This window comes from Salmo salar, chromosome 19, assembly GCF_965601325.2.
Source record: "Salmo salar chromosome 19, fSalSal1, whole genome shotgun sequence".
Taxonomy (NCBI): Eukaryota; Metazoa; Chordata; class Actinopteri; order Salmoniformes; family Salmonidae; genus Salmo; species Salmo salar.
In genome coordinates this window covers 73,428,501-73,452,924 of record NC_138309.1, presented here as the reverse complement: position 1 = coordinate 73,452,924, position 24,424 = coordinate 73,428,501, and the positions used below count along the sequence as shown (strand labels likewise).

Sequence of the window (24,424 nt, the reverse complement as noted above, 5' to 3'; positions counted from 1 at the left end):
GAAACATAGGTGGACTTTATGTAGCCTACATATTGACTTAATGTAAATATCTAGCAATTTTTTTACTGGAAATATGTATGCCTAATGTACAGTAAAAGATGGTTCCCAAAAATTTAGCAAATAATGCAACTCTCGACCTCTGCATAAGAGGGTCTGAATCTGAAATGAGACAGTGACAAGGGGCATTGCTATCTCATTTATATACGACATTAAACACTTCTCCAGGTGTTGTGAGATCTGATTTTTTGTGCAACACAACTGCAATAAAGAGACCTGAAACGCAACTATGTATCTTCTCTAACTAACTGTGCTGGATTTGCAAAGAGGCCTTCATTGGTAAGATCCTCAGAGGATAGAGACTATAGCTAAACTCAGCAAAAAAAGAAACGCAGACGCCTCTTATCCAGAGCCACTTACAGTAGTGAATGCATACATTTCATTTCATACATTTTTTTTGTAAAGGGTTTAAACACTGTTTCCCATGCTTGTTCAATGAACCATTAATCAACCTATAGTCAAGGCGAATAATATTCCAATTTTTGGTGACTTCAATATTCACATGGAAAAGGCCACAGATGCACTCCAAAAGGCTTTCGGAGCCATCATCGACTCAGTGGGTTTTGTACAACATTTCTCCAGACCTACGCATTGCCACAGTCATACCCTGGATCTAAACTCAGCAATAAAAGAAACGTCCCTTTTTGAGGACCCTGTCTTTCAAAGATAATTTTGAAAAGTCCAAATAACTTCACAAATCTTCAATGTAAAGGCTTTAAACACTGTTTCCCATGCTTGTTCAATGAACCATAAACAATTTATGAACATTCACCTGTGGAACGGTCGTTAAGATACTAACAGCTTACAGACGGTTGGCAATTAAGGTCACAGTTATGAAAACTTAGGACACTAATGAGGCCTTTCTACTGACTCTGAAAAGCACCAAAAGAAAGATGCCCAGGGTCCCTGCTCATCTACGTAAATGTGCCTTAAGCATGCTGCCAGGAGGCAGGAGGACCGCAGATGTGGCCAGGGCAATAAATTGCAATGTCGGTACTGTGAGACGCCTAAGACAGTGCTACAAGGAGACAGGACGGACAGCTGATCATCCTCGCAGTGGCAGACCACGTGTAACAACACCTGCACAGGATCAGTACATCTGAACATCACACCTGCGGGACAGGTACAGGATGGCAACAACAACTGCCCGAGTTACACCAGGAACGCACAATCCCTCCATCAGTGCTCACACTGTCCGCAATAGGCTGAGAGAGGCTGAACTGAGGGCTTGTAGGCCTGTTGTAAGGCAGGTCCTCATCAGACATCACCGGCAACTACGTTGCCTATGGGCACAAACCCACCGTCGCTGGACCAGACAGGACTGGCAAAAAGTGATCTTCACTGACGAGTCGCGGTTTTGTCTCACCAGGGGTGAAGGTCGGATTCACGTTTATTGTGAAAGGAATGAGCGTTGCACCGAGGCCTGAACTCTGGAGCGGGATCAGTTTGGAGGTGGAGGGTCTGTCATGGTCTGGGGCGGTGTGTCACAGCATCATCGGACTGAGCTTGTTGTCATTGCAGGCAATCTCAACGCTGTGCGTTACAGGGAAGACATTCTCCTCCCTCATGTGGTACCCTTCCTGCAGGCTCATCCTGACATGACCCTCCAGCATGACAATGCCACCAACCATACTGCTCCTTCTGTGCGTGATTTCCTGGAAGACAGAAACGTCAGTGTTCTGCCATGGCCAGCGAAGAGCCCGGATCTCAATCCCATTGAGCACATCTGGGACCTGTTGGATCGGAGGGTGAGGGCTAGGGCCATTCCCCCCAGAAATGTCCGGGAACTTGCAGGTGCGTTGGTGGAAGAGTGGGGTAACATCTCACAGCAAGAACTGGCAAATCTGGTGCGGTCCATGAGGAGGAGATGAACTGCAGTACTTAATGCAGCTGGTGGCCACACAAGATACTGACTGTTACTTTTGATTTTGGCCCCCTTTGTTCAGGGACACGTTATTCAATTTTTGTTAGTCAGATGTCTGTGGAACTTGTTCAGTTTATGTCTCAGTTGTTGAATCTTGTTATGTTCATACAAATATTTACACATGTTAGGTTTGCTGAAAATACAGTGAGTAATATAGTGAGTATTTTTGACAGTGAGAGGATGTTTCTTTTTTTGCTGAGTTTATTACCAATGGATGGAAAGACTCGCTCAGTGAAAGTGTGTGTAAACACATGGAGGTGTGTGTTGTTATCAGGGTCAGAGAATGACAGCGTTCCTCTGTCCCAGTCCAGCTGCACTCTGATCCTCTGTGGTTTCTGTGTTACTGTGAGGTCAGTGGACGAACCCGGTGGACTAAATGCTCCATATTCACCATCGAAGTGCCGGAATCGCCAATGGTCACTCTCGATGGTTCCTTTCCTCTGCACAGACTCTGTGACCACACCCAGGTTCCAATTTGTATTTCGTACAACGTCAACATCCCAGCTATGTGACCCTGAGTTAAAGCCATCACAACCCATGATCCATGTAAAGTAATCAAATCTCTCTGGGTGGTCAGGAAGCTTCTGTGTCTCTTCACTCTCTCTCACACTGGTCAGATTCTCAGACAACGTGAGATCTGGATGGACAGTGTTGCCGTCCAGAATCACAGGATCTGAAGAGAGGGAGAACAAGGTCCTCTTTCTAAACTTCATCGGATGGTTCCCGGACAGATTTTAACCCTGTGAGATCCCCGGCTACAAAGATGCAACAGGTCCTAAACTCATGTCAAACACTACATAGTTAATCCTTAGACCCAAATGTATATTTTAGTAGAATTTGTTGTGTGTCCTGTCTTCTCTAAGATGTAGTGATTATGTAGAAAAAAGAAACAGAAACAAACATTTTAAGCTCTTGCAAAAACACTTGGGTCTCACAGGTTGTCCTGGACTAAAACTAAAATGTACAACATTGAGAGTCTCAATTTAAAGTGCTATAGAATTAATGTTGTGAAAACTGTATAAGGTAATCACTGTATGCCACATACCCCTGCATATTCTCCCAGACTCTGAACTGCATGTTGCCCAGGTGTTTAGGCACATCTATCAGCGCTCCTGAGACCAGGTGTGGATCCGGCAGTGTGCACTGCGTTCTGGAAGAACAATCAGGAGTCAGTGCTGCTTGGGTTGGGTTTAGAACCACAGAGATGAGAAAGACAGGAGGCAGAAGCCTTGAAGATCTGCAGAGGAACAAAATACCAGATTTAATGAAACAATCAATCAATATTTATTGATCAGTCAATAAACATATTAGTTCTTACCTGCAGGAAAGATATGTCTTCAGACTTCGGCTCATCCTCTATGGCTCTGAGTGTGTCTGAAAGTGATGATATCTCTCTGCTGATCTTCTCAATCTTTCATCAACTGACTCTTCTGCTCCTCTTCCTCCCTCAGCGCAGCTATCCTGGCATACTCCTTATCTTGTAGAAGCTGGTGAAGATTCTCAAATGCCTCCCTAATCTGTCTCTCTGTGGTCTGGGCCTGGCTCTAGAGACAGTGAGAGGAATGGTAGTTATTATCAGTTAATCCCAGGCATCTACAGTATGTAGAGATCACAGTATTTTCTCATCACTCACTATTCTTACTTTGATGTGTTCTGTTGTTTGATCACAGGTTTGTTTAATAATATTTAAATCATCCAGCGTCTCCTGTAAGGGCTTCAGGGCAGTCTGGAGTTCCTCCTGGAATGTGGGGATGTTATCGGAGAAAGAGGAGCGTGGGGAGATTATATGAACCATTTCTGTGTTTATCTTCACATCTTTAAATCATCATACCTTGTGGTCCTGTGCAGCATCATCTATGGGTCTGAAGTTGTGTTTGGTGTGTTTTTTTGAATTCCGACACACCACACACACTGGCTGTTTATCCTCCAGACAGAAGAGCCTGAGTTTCTCACTGTGCAGATTGCAGAGCAACTCCGATCCTGTTGGACTTTTTGGATCGCTTGTTGGACTTATTGGATCTCTTCTCCTGCAAACAGGACATTCATTTCCTTCCTTCTCTGTTCTTGCAGACAGGCTTTACAGACACTGTGACTACATGGCAGGGTGACAGGATCCCTGAAGATGTCATGGCACAGAGGACAGGAGAGATCCTCCTCTGGGAGAGACGGTTTTGGAGGCTTTGTCTCCTCTGGTGGAAGAGGTTCAGGAGCAGTGTCCTCCTCTGATTGAGGTTCATCTGTCTCCTCTGTAATTGCCGAAATAAAAGGTTTCCGTTTCAATATTGGTTATAAGAACCCCAAGATTTCACTTTGTCAGACAATGAGGGAAAATGTACAGTAAGTGATATTTCAAACCTAATGTGAGTCATTACCTGATGGGTTGTCAATTTGTAGTCCCTCAGCAAGAATGTTGAAGTTTATCTTCCTAAGGACCTCCAGCGAGATCCTCATAGCATTCTCAAGTTCATAGGGCTGCATCATGATATCCAGTGTCTTCTCTCTCAGCATGCTCCAACTGGGCTTTTGGGATGCAACTAAAGTAATCCAGCACACCATTATTCAGGTGCCATTGAAATCTCTTAAAGTCCTTTCTTCAGCTCCTCCAAAGTGTTCAGCAGCAGCTCAGGAACTGATTTCCCCATTGTAGATCACCAGATAGATGACCACAAAATGGTTTACTTTACCATTTTTGGAAGTCAGTTTTCATGCATTTCCCATTATCCTTTCAGCAATTGTAAACAAATCTAAACCTAAGTGCTCCATTGTCAGACCGAGCTGAATGTTACAGCACTGAGCTGAACTTAATCCCAACAGGAGAGTTAGGGGTGGAGTTTACAGATAAATCATTACTGAGTGTGATTGTAGCTGTATTCAGGCTTTACATGTGACAGTTTTTTTTTTTATACATTATTCATAAACCCTCTTTTTATCCTTGCCACTTGCCTGCTTTAATTGGACAGAAACATATGTAAATAGATCATTGCATAATAAAAGTATCCAATCAAACCCTATAGAATATTAAAGAACACAAACTCACAGGCTTTTGTTCCAAATGTGTATTTTATTAGATTTCACTGAAAGCTGTTAACAGCAGAACACACAGCACTATCAACCATCTGTTACTCCAGGGCTTATTCAGGATGGAGCAACGCTTACTGTACAGCCAGATAGAAATATATAAAATAGAAAAAGACAGGATTCTCTGTCATGTGGAATTAATAGGGACTCATGTAATCTCAGCTCTATCCATTACATTTCTATCTGTAGCGTTGTGAGTGTTGCCCCCTGTTCCATCATTCCCAGTCCTGCTTTGGGAGATACTCATCTTAAAACCCCAGACCAGCTACCTTTCTTTACCCTCCCTGGCTGCATGTCAATACTTTATGGTGTCTTCCTCTCTTTCGTCTGCACTGATCTGAAAACAAGACAGATGAAAACAGTAGATACCTATGAGGAACCTGCTTTCACAGTTCTTTATTTATCAATGCAGATGTGGGAGAGGAGACGTAGTGAGGAAGCCAGTATAGATATTTGAGATGCAGCCTCCTTCCTTCCCCCTCCTGGGTCAGGTATCCCTCTCTCGGCAGCTGTACAGGTGTGTGTATGTATGAAAAAGAGTATGTTGGGTGTGTAGTCTTGTTGAGAGGGTGTCACCATGGAGACACACTTCCTGTTTGGTTGCTCAGTCGTCGTCCACGGTAGGGGTGATGGTCACGCCCCTCCTGATCTGGCCCCAGCCAATCAGACTGCAGAGAGAAAAGAGACAACCAATGATGCGATAGTCAGGGTAAACAGCCAAACACACACACACGAAATCCAGTAAAATCAACCACTCCCCTCTCTCTTACCGCCAATGTTTCTCCACACGACGGCTGAGAGCGATCTTCTCTCCAACCTCTGTGCAGACAGGGTTGGTCAGGACGATCTTGGCCAGATCAGCCTTCACTGCACTCACTCTGCCGCCCGTAGACAGACTGCCGATGTTCACCATCAACACCTCGTTCTTAGACAGCTTCTGGACCTGAGGGGAAAAACACAGAGACAGAAAGAAGACTGAGTTGGAGTAGAGACAAAACCACTCACTTACTGACACAGACTCTCACTGGGTGCGTCTCTAAAGACTCTTCCTCCTCTAAATTTCATTTTAAAATTCTGTCTGTTACCATCCACAACATTACAACACCAAGCCCAGGAGTCTCAGACTACAGTTCCAAGGGTACAGTGCTGACCTTGGCGGCCTTCTTGTCTCCTTCAGTGCGGACTCCCAGAAGCCTCCTCAACAGGAAATAGGAGATTTCCAGCTCTGTGAAGATCTCAGGTAGTGCTCCAACCGCTCCCAGCACCTGGCCAACCATACGGTCAGCTCTGCACAGGGTCGGATCAATCTTAGTGCCTACACCTGGATAGGACAGAAAACACACATACCTAAGTATTTATACCTATATTAGAAAGAACACACACCTGACCCAGCATACGGTCACAGTAACACACAAGTACATACCGATGAGTCCTCCGGGTGCTGCGTACTGTAAGTCGTTGTGTTCAGCAAAAAGTGAGACGATCTTGGAGAAGATGGGTTTACACATCAGCTTCCCCTCATGGTCCTTAGACACGATGCCAGGACGCACCTCCAACTCCTGACCCACCTGGAGAGGAACCAATATATAAAAGGAGGGAGGCAGGTAGTGAGAGAAAGAGGGAGATGGAGAGAGACAAGAAAGAGAAAGACAGGGTGAATGAGACAGGAGAGGAGAAACAGAGAGAGGAGGGAGTGAAAGAGAGTGAGAGCTTCATGAGAACTTTGCGCCATAGGACCACTTACCCATGATGCCTTGGAGAAGAGGAAGTGAGTCCTACCTTGAGCACACCTTTTAGAATACTGCCTCCGGCCACACCTCCTTTCAGGTCGTCAACCTCACAACCCGGCTTGTTGACATCAAACGACCGGATCACTGAAACACACAAACTCAAACCACGTTAACACACATCCACAAAACATACGATAAGCTGGTACAAGTCATCACGTGTCTATTCTTACCAATCAGTCTAGGTTCTGAGGTGAAGTCTCTGATGGGGACAGGGATCTTCTTGACAATGTATTCACACACCACCTCTATGTTGTATTTCAGCTGGGCTGAGATAGGAATAATAGGTGCTCCCTCTGCCACTGTACCTACACACAACATGAGAGAGGTTACACACACACTTTAAAAGGAGAGGCAGAGGGGTTAAACATCTACATTCACTATGCTCAGGTCTAACAAACACATTCAGAAACACACACACACACACACACACACACACACACACACACACACACACACACACACACACACACACACACACACACACACACACACACACACACACACACACACACACACACAATGCTTTACAGGACAGAGCTATTCCAGCGACTGACCCTGAACGAAGGCTAGGATCTGTTCGTACTGCTCCTTGGCCTGGCTCTCCTTGACCAGATCAATCTTGTTCTGGAGGATCAGGATGTGTTTGAGCTTCATGATCTCTATGGCAGCCAGGTGCTCAGAGGTCTGGGGCTGGGGACACGACTCGTTACCCGCTGGGAGAGAGGAAGGAGAGGTGACAGAGCAGTGTGTGTGTGTATCAAATCAAAATCAAAGTTTACTGGTCACATAACATATGCACATCTGTTTATCGCAGCAATGTCAGAGTCCGGAATAAAACAAACACATATACCGGTCAAAGGTTTTAGAACACCTACTCATTCAAAGGTTTTTCTTATTTTTACGATTTTCTACATTGTAGAATAATAAGGAAGACATCAAAACCATGAAACAACACAGTAACCAAAAAAGAAGTGTTACAACAAATCAAAATATATTTTATATTTGAGATTCTTCAAATAGATATCCTTTTCCTTGATGACAGCTTTGACTGTGTTGGCATTCTCTCAACCAGCTTCACCTGGAATGTTTTTACAACAGTCTTGAAGAAGTTCCTACATGTGCTGAGCACTTGTTGGCTGCTTTTCCTTCACACCGCGGTCCAACTCTTCCCAAACCATCTCAATTGGGTTGAGGTCGGTGATTGTGGAGGCCATGTCATCTGATGCAGCACTCCATCAATCTCCTTGGTCAAATAGCCCTCACACAGCCTGGAGGTGTATTTTGGGTCATCGTCCTGTTGAAAAACAAATGATAGTCCCACTAAGCACAAACCAGAAGGGACGGTGTATCACTGCAGAATGCTGTGGTAGCCATGCTGGTTAAGTGTGCCTTGAATTCTAAATGAATCACAGACAGCGTCACCAGCAAAGCACCCCCACACCATCATACCTCCTCCTCCATGCTTCACAGTGGGAACCACACATGCGGAGATCATCCGTTCACCTACTCTGCGTCTCACAAAGACATGGCAGTTGGAACCAAAGGACAGATTTCCACCGGTCTAAAGTCCATTGCTCGTGTTTCTTGACCCAAGCAAGTCTCTTCTTTTTATTGGTGTCCTTTAGTAGTGGATTGTTTGCAGCAATTCGACCATGAGGGCCTGATTCACGCAGTCTCCTCTGAACAGTTGGTGTTGAGATGTGTCTGTTACTTGAACTTTGTGAAGCATTTATTTGGGCTGCAATCTGAGGTGCAGTTAACTTTAATGAACTTATCCTCTGCAGCAGAGGTAACTCTGGGTCTTCCTTTCCTGTGGCGGTCCTCATGAGAGACAGGTTCATCCTAGTGCTTGACGATTTTTGCGACTGCACTTGAAGAAACGTTAAACGTTCTTGAAATTTTCCAGATTAAAGTAGGGAAACCTAGTCAGTTGTCAAACAATGTATTCAACTGAAATGTATCTTCCACATTAACTTTGAATCAGGGAGGTGCAGGGGGCTGCCCAGGGAACAGTGGGTAAACTGCCTTGCTCAGGGGAAGAACGACAGATTTTTACCTTGTCAGCTCGGGGATTCGATCCAGCAACCTTCCGGTTACTGGCCCAACGCTCTAACCACTAGTCTACCTGCCGCCCACAAGTAACGATGGACTGTGGTTTCTCTTTGCTTATTTGAGCTGTTCTTACCATAATATGGACTTGATCTTTTACCAAATAGGGCTCCTGTATAGCACCCCTACTTTGTCACAACACAACTGATTGGCTCAAACGCATTAAGGAAAGAAATTCCACAAATGAACAAGGCACATCTGTGAAATTAAAAGCATTCCAGGTGACTACCTCATGAAACTAGCTGAGAGAATGCCAAAAGTGTGCAAAGCTGTCATCAAGGCAAAGGGTGAAAAATCTCAAATATATTTTGATTTGTTTAACACTTTTTTGATTACTACATGATTCCATGTGTTATTTCATAGTTTTGATGTCTTCACTATTATTCTACAATGTAGAAAATATTAAAATAAAGAAAATCCCTTGAAATGAGTAGGTGTCCAAACGTTTTACTGGTACTGTACATATAAATAATGGTGTGTATAAACAGTATGGATATGATAAATGGAAAATTTTGCTTAACGTTTAAAAATTGGCCACTATAGGTTTTCCGGTTAAAACGATAAGAAAAAAATCATACAATTCCACGTCAATTCACAATGTATAATAGGATCGTTATTCTACATGTATGACCCTAACGGCCGGGAAATGAAGTTATATCCACCACAACCCTTTACAGATATACAACGCAGCTACAAGTGATAACTTTTCAGACAATGAAAAAAAGTGCCACATCAGAAGAGTCTGTAGCTTTTCAGACAGTAGAATTCTGCTCAGGCATATCATGTTCTATTGTTTCCCTGACAACAAGAAACATTGCTGATTGATGTGCGGCTGTGTTGTTTTTAATGATAGGGTAGCTAGATGTGCTTTATTTCTACTAAATGTCTTGGTAAGTCACAGTATTTCAATAACTTTAAAGCACTATTTTAAGAGAGCGTGGTCTGCATGCAGGCCGTAGTGTAGCCTACCCTGACAGACCACATTCCATTATATCTGAAAAGGGTCATCGAGACAGGCTACCGGTAGCCTACTGTCATTTCATATTATGAGACAAAAACACCTCCACCCACTCAGCCACGAAGAGTACCCTGTGCTTCCAAGACTGGCCAGAAGATACCTCTGTATCCCGGCAACATCGGTTCCATGAATAAACTAGGATATTCTAAATCAAATCGAAATGTTATTTGCCACATGCACCGAATACAACAGGTGTAGATCTTCCCGTGAAATGCTTACTTACAAGCCCTTAACCAACAATGCAGTTCAAGAAATAGAGGTATGAAAATATTTACTAAATAAAGTAAAGTAAAAAATAACACTAACAAGGCTATATACAGGAAGTACCGGTACAGAGTCAATGTGCGGGGGTACAGGTTAGTCGAGGTCATTTGTAAAAACGGGGGGGGGGGGGGGGGGTCGTCAAAGTAAATAGTCCGGGTGTCCATTTGATTAATTGTTCAGCTGTCTTATGGCTTGGGGGGTAGAAACTGTTAAGGAGCCTTTTGATCCTAGACTTGGAGCACCGGTACCACTTGCCATGCGGTAGCAGAGTGTGAGAGGAAAATTAACATGTTTACCTGCTTTGTTTAATATTAATAGTTAACAATTATATATACTTAACAAACTGTAAGACATTTTTGTTCTACTAATTCTGTGTTTTCGTCAGGGTGCATACTCCAGCTCCCTGCAGCTAGTCTCAGCGTGTGGTCAAGGACATGGGTTTTACTCGAGATAGGGGTATCTGGAACTGACAATTGATTTAATGGGTTGGTGATAAAACCTACAGCATGCATTTCATAGAATGAGTTGGTGTTGGATAATGATGAGAGGAACCAAACTCTGGTTTCTATACAATAAGAACAGTCTTCACAACAAATGCTATCTGGCTGGGGGGGGTGTCCTCCTTTCTCATATATCAAGTCTCACCTTTTGAACCATTCCATACATCTGATGTTTGTCATGTAGACTAAGAGGGTGCTGCTATAAAATATATTTGTATTCTTTCTATGTCAGAGCTGCTTAGCACAACAATCAAGAGTGTTGGGTCGACCAGCCTCACCGGCTGCCTTATTAATTCATTTTGAATAAAGTAATATCCCGATTGGTGATTGACCTTGTCTTTCCTCATTATTGATTAGAATTTCAACGACAAGAGAGAACAGTCTATGACTTGGGTGACTGGAGTCTTTGATCATTTTTTGGGTCTTCCTCTTACACCACCTAGTATATAGGTCCTGGATGGTATCAAGGCAACAGACCAAAGACTGAACACACACTCTCCTCATTAGCAAAGAGAACGAGCAGGCAGGCCAGCGCAGGGAGTGAGCGGGCCCGGCAGAACCGTGCGCATAGAGCCTAGTGGTTAGAGCGTTGGACTAGTAACCCCAAATGTTGCAAGATCGAATCCCCAAGCTGACAAGGTAAAAACCTGTCATTCTGCCCCTGAACAAGGCAGTTAACCCACTGTTCCAGGCCTATAACACAGAAAAATTTATTTTTTGTGATAACTGCACTGTGATTTTAATTATGTAGGGGGGGAAAAAAATCTGTTTGGGATTTTTCTTAACGTTAAGGATCCAACTTTGTTTAAACGTAAATCCCAACGTTGTTTAAACACTCCTAGCCTCATGGACATTATATGAATAGAAAAGGTGTGTGTGGATGAGAATGACAATTGATGTCATATTGACATATCAGAGGTGGAGTCTTACCAATGAGGAGGAGGGCAGCGTCCATAACAGCTGCTCCGTTCAGCATGGTGGCCATCAGAATGTCGTGACCAGGACAGTCCACGAAGGACACATGTCTGACCAGTTTGAAGTTGCCCTTGGTTCCAGGGATGTCTGTAGGGAACTCATCAGGAGTACTGGAGCCACACGACCTGTAGCACTCTGGCCTGGGACAGCTGGGGTCGTCCAGCTTATATACCTAGAGCAGGGAGGGCAGGTCAGTAGGGGAACATCACCTGCGCTACTGGTACTGTGCCACTGTGTCACAGCCCTTCCTCATGTGTGATCCTATTTCTGTTAGGGTCAATGGCCACTGTTGCTTACCTTGGCGTTAGCGTAACCTAGCTTGATGGTGATGTTCCTCTCCAGCTCGTTCTTGAAGCGGACAGTGTGAACACCTGAGATGGCCTTCACCACCGTCGACTTCCCGTGGGCCACATGACCAATGGTGCCTACAGGGCAGGGAGGACAGAGAGTGTTACTGGAGGCGCTATGTGGAGGAGGCAGTGGAGGAGGGTATTAGGGTTCAATGCTCACACGTAGGGCTACACAACTGATCAAATTCACAGAAATCGCAATACTGTGCAATACCCATATCACAAGAGATCCATATGGCATGCAATATTTTGAAACGCATCTCAGCAGTATGTAATGTCCGTTTTTATAGTTTACTCCTTTGTTTTTTCTCCTCGAGGCTGCTTCCCACACACAAGCCCATGTTACTCAAGCTGCGTAGTTCCTCCTCCTCCTTAGTGTTGGATTCACCCTATGTTTGCATGCTATTCTATTTAGGTCAAATGCATCAACCGATTGTTCCAAACCAGAACATTCTATTTCTATGATTCCAACAGTTCACCCAAGTGTTTTGATTTATATTGCAAGTGCAATCGCAATATTTGGTATATCATTTTTTTAACGCAATTACATTTTGTTCCCCTATTCTGCAGCCCCACAGCATAACATTGTCAATTATATGTCTGAATCCTTATTTCTACAAAGGCAAATGTCAGCATACAATCAGACAGGCTAGAATCAGATCAAGTGAGGGGTGTGTCATATATGGCTGATTTCCCCAGGTCTCAAGTTAGACACCACTACTGTAGGGGACTGGTTCTGGTTCACTCACCAATGTTGATGGTGGCCTGTCTGCTGATGATCTCTTGAGAGAGAGGAGTCAGGGTGGACACATCCTGTTGAGAGAACACACACAGGTCATTGAAGTATGCAAAGAGCACATGGGGATGTGAAACTTACTCCTCAACCTTGTGTCTTGCCACTTGTAGCGCCAAATCGTAACTTTTCAGTGGCGCTGACTGGTAAGATGCTTCATGAGGGCTGTCACGTGTGCTAGCAAGGCAGAGGTCCTGGGTTCAAGCCTGGTGGAATCAGGAGTGGTACTCGCTAAGCAAGCAGCGTGACGTCCGTTATAAAAGTATGGTATTTAATCTAGAGTGGGCTAATGAGAAATAAAGAAATAAAAAATGGATGATTTATTGTGTGAGTATCGTGAGCTATGACATTGTGAAGCAGACAGAGGACTGTATGTATTATAATCTGGAAGTGTAATCTATTCTGCATAAGTAAACGGAACCTGTGGAGAGGCTGGAAGTTTACGTGATGTGACCATCAGGTGCAGATGATACCATGGTCAAATATCCCCATCAATAATATAGACTAATTGAACAGATCTGAACAGCTACATTGCAGCGTATCTTAATTATACTTTTGTTAGATATAGGTCTTTCACACAAAGGAATGGGCTGTTGTTCAGTTGTGCTGCGACACTTCCTGTCCATTCAGGGAAGATGTGCACTGAACAGCTGTTTACTTTTAATTTCAGTGACAACTGCACATACACAACCGAATGCAAACACGACTGACTTGGAGGAGCAAATGTACCTGTAGGTCTAGAACGTTACTGTATATAAAAGTGAAAACTGCCTTTACTCATTGGTCAGGGCTGAATATGGACAATCCCCACGTTGCTACGACAGCCAAGCTAACGTTAGCTAGCTAGTTACTGTTAGCATGTGCCGGTAGAACAGTCCCTTTCCCGGAGCCCGCAACAACATAATTATTCATATTTTGTTCGGTGACTTTTAATGAATCTAACCACCACTATCCATATCATCAATGTTGAAAAGATCAACACTCACCAGATCATTTAGATCTTGTTTGGAAAGATGAGGCTGACCCAGCGTTATTCCAGACTCGTCACCCGCCATCTTGAACGTAAAAGGAATTTGAGTATGTTACGGCGATTGCCTGAAAGATGTATTACACCAATTTCTACTCAGCAAGTTGTGTCTCCTGTAATATCACCAGTCAGACATGACAGTTGTCAGAAATTACATGTTTCATCGTGTGTTATCGTGAATTTTATAATAGAAATGTATTATATATTTGGTGAACGACTCAAAAAAGGGTCCTTTCGTTAGGGATGATGCAATATTCTAATTCACGAGCAATTCAAAGCCCTTCTTTACACAATATTTACTGGTGCTGTTGACAGCTACTGTAAAGTAACTGCATACAATTCATATCGTTTCATTGATGTGCTTTTGTTTGATTTATTCATCATAAAAGAAGTGAGAAAGAACTTCAGATACATGCGTTGGGTCCGTCCTTTATTAATGACGTCACTCATTATTTGTCCATTTGTAGTTTTTTCATCGATTTTTTTGGTCAAGTGCCCGCTCGCTGTTAAATGATACATTATCGCTCTCATTTTCTCAATAGTATCTCATTCTCCATACCCCGTCAATCCTTCACCAGCACAGCCCCTCCACCATCAATAAGGGATCACAGCTTTCACCTGGATTCGCTTGGTCAGTCTATGTCATGGAAAGTGCTCATAATGTATTCTACACTCACTGTATGTGATCGTATAGAAATGTAAGTAAGGTTTGAAATGATTATGTTTTAGTCAAATATTATATATGTTTGGGCTTCTTGCTGTCAATTTGTAGTCAACAAATTATTTCGAATTATTTTCTGCCCCTTGACCATCCGCTCAAGAAATATCTGCCCATGGCCAGTGGCGTAATGTACTTAAGTAAAAACACTTTAAAGTACTACTTAAGTAGTTTTTTGGGGGTATCTGTACTTTACTTTACCATATATTTTTGTCAACTTTTACTTCACTACATTCCTAAAGAAAACGATGTACTTTTTACTCCATCAATTTTCCCTGACACCCAAAAGTACTCGTTACATTTTGAATGCTTAGTGTAACAGTGTCCCTCTCTTCCGTCCCTCTCTTCGCCCCAACCTGGGCTCGAACCAGGGACCCTCGCACACATCAACAACTGACACCCCACGAAGCATCATTACCCATCGCGCCACAAAAGCCGCGGCCCTTGCAACGCAAGGGGCAACCCTACTTCAAGTCTCAGAGCGAGTGACGTCACCGATTGAAACGCTATTAGCGCGCACCACCGCTAACTAACTAGCCATTTCACATCGGTTACACTCACCCCCTCTTTGACCTCCTCCTTTTCCGCAGCAACCAATGATCCGGGTCAACAGCATCAATGTAACAGTGTAGGTTCCGTCCCTCTCCTCGCCCCAACCTGGGCTCGAACCAGGGACCCTTGCACGCATCAACAACTGACACCCACCGAAGCATCGTTACCCATCGCGCCACAAGAGCCACGGCCCCTGCAACACAAGGGGCAACCCTACTTCAAGTCTCAGAGCGAGTGACGTCACCGATTGAAACGCTATTAGCGCGCACCACCGCTAACTAACTAGCCATTTCACATCGGTTACATTAGCAGGAAAGGAACATGGATCAATTTACACACTTATCAATTGAACGTCCCTGCTCATCTCTAGTGCCTCTGATCTGGCGGACTCATCAAACACAAATGCTTTGTATGTGAATAATGTCTGAGTGTTGGAGTGTGCCCCTGGCTATCCGTAAAAAAGAAAATCTATGAAAATTGTGCCGTCTGGTTTGCTTAATATAAAATGATTTATACTTTTACTTATATACTTAAGTATATTTAAAACCAAATACTTAAACTTTTACTCAAGTAGTATTTTACTGGGTTACTTTGACTTTTACTTGAGTCATTTTCTATTAAGGTATCTTTTCTTTTCCTCAAGTATGACAATTGGGTACTTTTTCCACCACTGCCTGCAGCTGAATCTACAGTAGCTAATGATCTCTGGTCCATGGTGACAAATTGTCTGTGAGGTAGGATTTGAACTAGCCAATGGCCAGGCCAGTGAGACCAATGAGCTGCTCCAGTCTTTCCGGTAGGATGTTGTGGTTCACAATGTGAAAGTCTGCACTGAGGTCCAGGATGATCAGGATGCCTATATACCCTGAATCAGTGTAGGTTCCGTCCCTCTCTTCGCCCCAACCCGGGCTCGAACCAGGGACCCTTGCACACATCAACAACTGACACCCCACGAAGCACCGTTACCCATCGCGCCACAAAAGCCGCCGCCCTTGCAACGCAAGGGGAACAACCACTTCAGGTCTCAGAGCGAGTGACGTCACTGATTGAAATGCTATTAGCGCGCACCACCGCTAACTAACTAGCCATTTCACATCGGTTACATATGCATAACCAGGCCAAAACAGTAAGCTACAGTTCTGCTCAGTAGTGTAAAGAGTTTTAAATGTTGTGCTCCACCTGAAAAATGATTTGGGGTATAGGCTCATTAACACTGCCCCATTGTAGAACTTAAATGGATACGATGCAGAGATTCAGACAAGGCTTCAATGTTAATACCGGTAAGGAGGATGAGGGCAGGACATCAAAAGTGTGTAAGCAGGGTTACTGGAACAGCCCGCTCTGGCTGTTCCACCAAAAAATCATTCCATCATTCTGTTTAACTGCTGAGAAAAAAAAGAGTGAGGGAGGGATAGAGGATAGTTGATTACAAGGTCAATATTTGTAGTTTATATTTCACCTTTATTTAACCAGGTAGGCTAGTTGAGAACAAGTTCTCATTAATAATATGAAGAGAGAGGCCTCAATTATTCTGCACCACTGCAGCTCTATAATCCCAAATTGACCCTAGTACACCAGGTTCACTTGTACTGCACAACGACGCCACTAAAGTTCCGTTCTAACAGGCTATACCTAGGAAATGACGTCAGTGCGGGGAATATGGCGTCTGCAATGGCTATGGACTCTACAGACAAACAGTATATTGATATCAAGTTAAAATAACGACTAATTAAAGCCGCGGTGGAATTGTAAATGGACGATAAGGAATCTTCGGCCATGTTTTTTTATTGTCCTTTTTCTTGATCTCGGATATAAACCCACAACACATGTCAGAAGGAGCCAGGTCTGCCTGGTCAAAGAGGGGTTGTGGGGACTTGCAGCGCCGAGGTGAGAGACACTAGCCTGCTAAGCTAGCTAGCGATAAATAATTCCACGGGATGTCGTGAGCTACAAGTCAATGCAAGCTTGCAATAAAATGTGTATTGTCGTTCGCAAGTTGGCTAGCTACATTGGCTATAATTTTGACTGTCCTGTCATGGCCTTGCGCGAAAAATAAGCAATCTGTGATTTTCCCGACTGCGCGAACTCACTGGTTAGCTACGTTATAACGTCAGTTTCCTAGCCAACACGATTACGTCAAAGATTAGCCTACACGGCGAATCTAATGTTTTTGAGTCAGTTAACGTTAAATGCACTAGCTATATTATCAATTATGATTTCATTCATAGGGGGGAAATTAATTTCTATCTTTGTAGAATGTTTTTCTCTGTCTCTAGATCAGGGCAAACATAAACAGAGGAAATGTGAGCGTCCCCTCAGCCTGCTGTCAGCTAAGCTCGAGACTGGCCTCGAGGCCCCCAAAAGGTACACTCTCCATGACAACCATCCACCCCTACTTCTACCTGTAGCCTGCATCCCTCCATCCATCCCTCCTTAATACGGCCACCAGCCTTTGATCTGATAAAGCAGGAGGAATGGTGCAATTTTGAGTATTGGAATGGGGATCTAAGGCAGCCTGTTCATGGAGCCTCAGTATTTTTACATTTACATCATTTAGCCGACGCTCTTATCCAGAGCGACTTACAGTAGTGAATGCATACATTTCATACAATTTCATACATTTTTTTTTTTTTTATTATTTTTTTTTTTCCTGTGCTGGCCCCCCGTGGGAATCGAACCCACAACCCTGGTGTTGCAAACACCATGCTCTACCAACTGAGCTACAGGGAAGGCACAGTATGTGTTCTCCTCAATCAGGGAAAGTTATGTTCACACATCTGGCTTAACTTTCTCAGTAGTTTTAGGACTAGCCCATGGTTTGATTTGAATAACCTTTTTTTTATTGATTAAAAAAAAAAGATTTTCAACATACAGTTTCGATGTACAATAAAATGTTGGGTTTGTCGTCCAGGTGATTCAGAGAAGGGCGTTGTTAGTTTCTCCCAGGACACAAGGGCCACTGTCCTCTGATTGGCTCGGAATACCCCTCTGACATGCCCGTGGCCAATCAGAGGTGAGTGTGCATTGTGTGTGTGTGTGTGAGAGTGAATAGAGAGAATGAATGCATGCATTTGTATCTGATTGTCTGTGGGTGGGGGCTAGTGTGTTAGTGCATAATTGTCTGCTGGTGTGCTTGGGTGTACGCACGCAGCACGCGTTTCTGTGTGGGTGTGTATTTTAGTGTGGGTATATATTTTAGTGTGGGTGTGTATTTCGGTGTCTGTCTGTATGAGCGCTGAGGTGTGAATGTTGAATGTTCTTGACGTCATTCTAGAGCCTTCCACTGAGACAGACTTTTACACACACACACACGCGTGTTAGAAAGAGAAATACAGCATTGTGTTTTAACTGTAGTGTGATGCATCCCTTTTGAGTGACAGTTTTTCTACTCTTATTGGTCTGTGGTTGAACAGTAAAGCACTACTACCGTCATATTACTAGTTATTAATCCCCTCTCCTTACTTCAGGTGTGTGTTGTCGATGGGGAGGTGTGTGTGTGTGAGCTATTAACCTCCTCTCTCCTCCTCCAGGTGTGTGATGTCCGGGGGGGAGGTGGAGATGTACCTGTCCCAGGTGCATGATGGGAGCGTGTCCTCAGGGTTCCGGGCGCTCTACGAGGAGAGACTCCTATTGGACGTCACGCTGCTCATAGAGGAACACCACTTCCAGGTTAGCAACAAACACACACTCTCTCTCTCTCTCTCTCCGCTCTCTCTCTCGCTCACTCACTAACATGTAATGTTATCCCCTCCAGGCTCACAAGGCCCTGCTAGCGACCCAGAGTGACTACTTCCGGGTCATGTTCACAGCAGACATGAGAGAGAGAGACCAGGACAAGATCCACATGAAGGGGTTAACAGCTGCCGGCTTCGGCCACGTACTGAGGTTCATGTACTACGGTTCACTGGAGCTCAGCATGGTCACTGTGCAGGAGATACTACAGGTAACACACACACACACACACACACAACTGTCTCTTTAACCCTTTAAGCTGTGATGTATGTCCAATTCTCTTGTTCCTTCCTGCTGACGAAGATCTGTCACTCTCTCTCTCTCTTTGTTTCCCCTCACCCTCTAGGCAGCCATGTACGTCCAGCTAACAGAGGTGGTAGAGTTCTGCTGTTCCTTCCTGCTGTCTAAGATCTGTCTCTCTCTCCTCACCCTCTAGGCAGCCATGTACGTCCAGCTAACAGAGGTGGTAGAGTTCTGCTGTTCCTTCCTGCTGTCTAAGATCTGTCTCTCTCTCCTCACCCTCTAGGCAGCCATGTACGTCCAGCTAACAGAGGTGGTAGAGTTCTGCTGTTCCTTCCTGCTGTCTAAGATCTGTCTCTCTCTCCTCACCCTCTAGGCAGCCATGTACGTCCAGCTAACAGAGGTGGTAGAGTTCTGCTGTTCCTTCCTGCTGTCTAAGATCTGTCTCTCTCTCCTCACCCTCTAGGCAGCCATGTACGTCCAGCTAACAGAGGTGGTAGAGTTCTGCTGTTCCTTCCTGCTGTCTAAGATCTGTCTCTCTCTCCTCACCCTCTAGGCAGCCATGTACGTCCAGCTAACAGAGGTGGTAGAGTTCTGCTGTTCCTTCCTGCTGTCTAAGATCTGTCTCTCTCTCCTCACCCTCTAGGCAGCCATGTACGTCCAGCTAACAGAGGTGGTAGAGTTCTGCTGTTCCTTCCTGCTGTCTAAGATCTGTCTCTCTCTCCTCACCCTCTAGGCAGCCATGTACGTCCAGCTAACAGAGGTGGTAGAGTTCTGCTGTTCCTTCCTGCTGTCTAAGATCTGTCTCTCTCTCCTCACCCTCTAGGCAGCCATGTACGTCCAGCTAACAGAGGTGGTAGAGTTCTGCTGTTCCTTCCTGCTGTCTAAGATCTGTCTCTCTCTCCTCACACTCTAGGCAGCCATGTACGTCCAGCTAACAGAGGTGGTAGAGTTCTGCTGTTCCTTCCTGCTGTCTAAGATCTGTCTCTCTCTCCTCACCCTCTAGGCAGCCATGTACGTCCAGCTAACAGAGGTGGTAGAGTTCTGCTGTTCCTTCCTGCTGTCTAAGATCTGTCTCTCTCTCCTCACCCTCTAGGCAGCCATGTACGTCCAGCTAACAGAGGTGGTAGAGTTCTGCTGTTCCTTCCTGCTGTCTAAGATCTGTCTCTCTCTCCTCACCCTCTAGGCAGCCATGTACGTCCAGCTAACAGAGGTGGTAGAGTTCTGCTGTTCCTTCCTGCTGTCTAAGATCTGTCTCTCTCTCCTCACCCTCTAGGCAGCCATGTACGTCCAGCTAACAGAGGTGGTAGAGTTCTGCTGTTCCTTCCTGCTGTCTAAGATCTGTCTCTCTCTCCTCACCCTCTAGGCAGCCATGTACGTCCAGCTAACAGAGGTGGTAGAGTTCTGCTGTTCCTTCCTGCTGTCTAAGATCTGTCTCTCTCTCCTCACCCTCTAGGCAGCCATGTACGTCCAGCTGACGGAGGTGGTAGAGTTCTGCTGTTCCTTCCTGCTGTCTAAGATCTGTCTCTCTCTCCTCACACTCTAGGCAGCCATGTACGTCCAGCTAACAGAGGTGGTAGAGTTCTGCTGTTCCTTCCTGCTGTCTAAGATCTGTCTCTCTCTCCTCACCCTCTAGGCAGCCATGTACGTCCAGCTAACAGAGGTGGTAGAGTTCTGCTGTTCCTTCCTGCTGTCTAAGATCTGTCTGGAGAACTGTGCTGAAGTGCTGAGGCTGCTGGAGGACTTCAGCGTGGGGGTGGAGGGTGTGCAGGAGCAGCTCGACAACTTCCTGCTGGAGAACTTTGTTCCTCTGATGAGCAGACCTGACTTCCTGTCCTACCTCAGCCTGGAGAGACTGCAGGTGGGCTGGAATAACTCTCACACATTAGTTGTGTGTGTACCTAAAAAGTGATGCTCTTTATAACAGGTGATATATTCTTGTTAACTGTGTGTGTGTGTGTGTGTGTGTGTGTGTGTGTGTGTGTGTGTGTGTGTCAGGCGTACCTGGACAGTGATGCCCTGAGTCGCTTCCCAGAGATAGAGCTTTATGAGTCTGTCCAGGCCTGGCTACGACACGACCGTCGCCGCTGGAGACACACAGACACTGTCGTCCAGTCTCTACGCTTCTGCCTCATGACTGCCGCTAACGTCTTCGAGAAGGTAAGACACACACACACACACACAAGATGAGTCACATGGTTCCCATGTGTGCAACCTGCTCTCTATGACATCACCTCTTACTAATTCTTCTCTCTCTCCTCCCCTCCCTCAGGTGAAGACGTCAGAGTTCTATCGTTACTCTCGACGGCTGCGTCAGGAGGTGGACCAGGCTCTCGGCTACTTCCACGACGTCAATGAGCAGCCGCTGGTCGAGACGCGGTCCAACCGCATCCGCTCAGTCCGACCACAGACCGCCGTGTTCAGGGGCATGATCGGACACAGCATGGTCAACAGCAAGATCCTACTGCTGCACAAACCCAAGGTAAGATCCTACTGCTGCACAGACCCAAGGTAAGATCCTACTGCTGCACAGACCCAAGGTAAGATCCTGCTGCTGCACAGACCCAAGGTAAGATCCTGCTGCTGCACAGACCCAAGGTAAGATCCTACTGCTGCACAGACCCAAGGTAAGATCCTACTGCTGCACAGACCCAAGGTAAGATCCTACTGCTGCACAGACCCAAGGTAAGATCCTACTGCTGCACAGACCCAAGGTAAGATCCTACTGCTGCACAGACCCAAGGTAAGATCCTGCTGCTGCACAGACCCAAGGTAAGATCCTGCTGCTGCACAGACCCAAGGTAAGATCCTGCTGCTGCACAGACCCAAGGTAAGATCCTGCGCGCACCCGGGCCTGCTGCGCACAGACCCAAGGTAAGATCCTGCTGCTGCACAGACCCAAGGTAAGATCCTGCTGCTGCACAGACCCAAGGTAAGATCCTGCTGCTGCACAGACCCAAGGTAAGATCCTGCTGCTGCACAGACCCAAGGTAAGATCCTACTGCTGCACAGACCCAAGGTAAGATCCTGCTGCTGCACAGACCCAAGGTAAGATCCTACTGCTGCACAGACCCAAGGTAAGATCCTACTGCTGCACAAACCCAAGGTAAGATCCTACTGCTGCACAGACCCAAGGTAAGATCCTACTGCTGCACAAACCCAAGGTAAGATCCTACTGCTGCACAGACCCAAGGTAAGATCCTGCTGCTGCACAGACCCAAGGTAAGATCCTACTGCTGCACAGACCCAAGGTAAGATCCTACTGCTGCACAAACCCAAGGTAAGATCCTACTGCTGCACAGACCCAAGGTAAGATCCTGCTGCTGCACAGACCCAAGGTAAGATCCTACTGCTGCACAGACCCAAGGTAAGATCCTACTGCTGCACAGACCCAAGGTAAGATCCTGCTGCTGCACAGACCCAAGGTAAGATCCTGCTGCTGCACAGACCCAGGGTAGAGGGATTAGGGCTACAGCAGGTGTGAACAACGCTCCTCCTGGAGTTCGGAGGCTTTTGCTGCAGCCATTCTCTAATACAGGGGTTCCCAACCTTTTCTTCCCAGGGCCCCCTTTTCCCATTTGAAAATCTTTTGTTTATTGAGATGGCCTATATTAAATACACCACCAGCTTGATAAAAGGCCACTCTAAAATGTGCAGTTTTTCCACACAACACAACGCTCTCAAGTTGTGGGAGCGTGCAATTGGCATGCTTTCTGCACGAATGTTACCCTAGTGCTGTTGCCAGAAAATGTAATGTTAATTTCTCTACCATAACGTTGTTTTAGAGAATTTGGCAGTATGTCCTACCGGCCTCACAACAGCAGACCACGTATAACCACAGCAGCCCAGGACCTTCACATCCGGCGGCTTCACCAGCGGGATCGTCTGAGACCAGCCACCCGGAGAGCTGATGAAACTGAGCAGTATTTCTGTCTGTAATAAAGCCCTTTTGTGGGGGAAAACGAATTCTGATTGGCTGGGCCTGGCTGCCCAGTGGGTATGCCTGTTCCCAAGTGGGTGGGCCTATGCCCACCCTGGCTGCGCCCCTGCCCAGTCATGTGAAATCCATAGATTAGGTCCCATTTAATTAATTTAAATTGACTGATTTCTTTATATGAACTGTAATGCAGTAAAACCATTGAAATCGTTGCATTATGCGTTTATATTTTTGTTCAGTATAGTTTAACAAGACTCTTGACATCTTTTAGGTAGGCTGATATTATTCATAATAATGGATAAGGAATATGTTATTCCGCTACCAAATGTTTTATTCTGATAATTTATGAACTCTCAATTGAATTATACATATTCTCTTTTGATATATTTTGTATAGATTACTTCCCAAGCTATTTTTGTTGTTGTTATTGTATTGTAATTTGAAATGTATTTCAAATAATAAAAAAACTTCCCAAGCAAAGTCAAATTTCTTTGAATCCTCGACTTTAGAAGGTCGTAGCTCCGCTTAGGAACGTCAGAGCCTAACCAAATATATGTGCATCAGAGTCGGATCTTCCTCTGGCATTTACCGCTTGTTTCTAGCCTAAAGCATTGCGGATTTATGCATTGTTTTATATCGGTATACTTCAGAGGGGTTGGGTTAAATGCGGAAGACACATTTCAGCTGGAAGTTCCCGCACCCCCCAATGAAATGTTGCTGCCTCTAGGTTGGGAACCCCTGCTGTAATATGTCAAGTGTAATGTCTGTCTGTATGATCTGTCTGTAGGTGTGGTGGGAGTTGGAAGGTCCCCAGGTCCCTCTCCGTCCAGATTGCTTGGCCATCGTCAACAACTTTGCCTTCCTGTTGGGTGGGGAGGAGCTAGGGCCTGACGGGGAGTTCCACGCCTCCTCTAAAGTCTACCGCTACGACCCCCGGCAGAACTCCTGGCTACGCATGGCTGACATGTCTGTACCCAGGTCTGTACTTGTCTGTAGTTGTCTGTACCCAGGTCTGTAGTTGTCTGTAGTTGTCTGTACCCAGGTCTGTAGTTGTCTGTAGTTGTCTGTACCCAGGTCTGTAGTTGTCTGTACCCAGGTCTGTAGTTGTCAGTACACAGGTCTGTACTTGTCTGTAGTTGTCTGTACCCAGGTCTGTAGTTGTCTGTACACAGGTCTGTACTTGTCTGTGGTTGTCTGTACCCAGGTCTGTAGTTGTCTGTACCCAGGTCTGTAGTTGTCTGTAGTTGTCTGTACCCAGGTCTGTAGTTGTCTGTAGTTGTCTGTACCCAGGTCTGTAGTTGTCTGTAGTTGTCTGTACCCAGGTCTGTAGTTGTCAGTACACAGGTCTGTAGTTGTCTGT

At 45.3% G+C, this 24,424-nt stretch overlaps 2 protein-coding genes and 1 pseudogene across 8 annotated transcripts in view; 1 reads left to right on the top strand and 2 right to left on the bottom strand.

Annotated features, from left to right (window-relative positions):
• Window positions 1-2,061: 2,061 nt before the first annotated feature.
• Window positions 2,062-4,489, bottom strand: LOC106579489 (E3 ubiquitin-protein ligase TRIM39-like; annotated as a pseudogene).
• Window positions 4,490-5,022: 533 nt separating this feature from the next.
• On the bottom strand, window positions 5,023-13,913 carry if2g (Eukaryotic translation initiation factor 2 subunit 3). The gene is given in 11 exon segments (NM_001173668.1): window positions 5,023-5,727; window positions 5,830-6,002; window positions 6,211-6,380; window positions 6,483-6,627; window positions 6,839-6,933; window positions 7,020-7,154; window positions 7,404-7,562; window positions 11,671-11,887; window positions 12,013-12,140; window positions 12,815-12,878; window positions 13,845-13,913. Coding segments are annotated over 11 exon segments (1,419 nt in total). The 3' UTR covers window positions 5,023-5,663.
• Window positions 13,914-16,780: 2,867 nt separating this feature from the next.
• The window catches only part of LOC106579459 (kelch-like family member 15), a 26,981-nt gene continuing 19,337 nt past the window's right edge, over window positions 16,781-24,424 (top strand). For 3 of the 7 annotated variants that reach the window (XM_082965940.1, XM_082965939.1, XM_045702635.2), the window contains exons 1-8: window positions 16,781-17,042; window positions 17,411-17,519; window positions 18,686-18,824; window positions 18,910-19,098; window positions 20,764-20,988; window positions 21,126-21,287; window positions 21,400-21,609; window positions 23,852-24,042. In XM_082965940.1, coding sequence (XP_082822066.1) covers window positions 16,982-17,042; window positions 17,411-17,519; window positions 18,686-18,824; window positions 18,910-19,098; window positions 20,764-20,988; window positions 21,126-21,287; window positions 21,400-21,609; window positions 23,852-24,042 — 1,286 coding nt within the window. In that variant the 5' untranslated portion in view covers window positions 16,781-16,981. Of the gene's footprint in view, window positions 17,043-17,410; window positions 17,520-18,066; window positions 18,169-18,685; window positions 18,825-18,909; window positions 19,099-20,763; window positions 20,989-21,125; window positions 21,288-21,399; window positions 21,610-23,851; window positions 24,043-24,424 lie in introns of all 7 variants that reach the window. The other 4 variants (XM_045702638.2, XM_045702637.2, XM_045702636.2 and 1 more) reach the window with 4 other exon arrangements.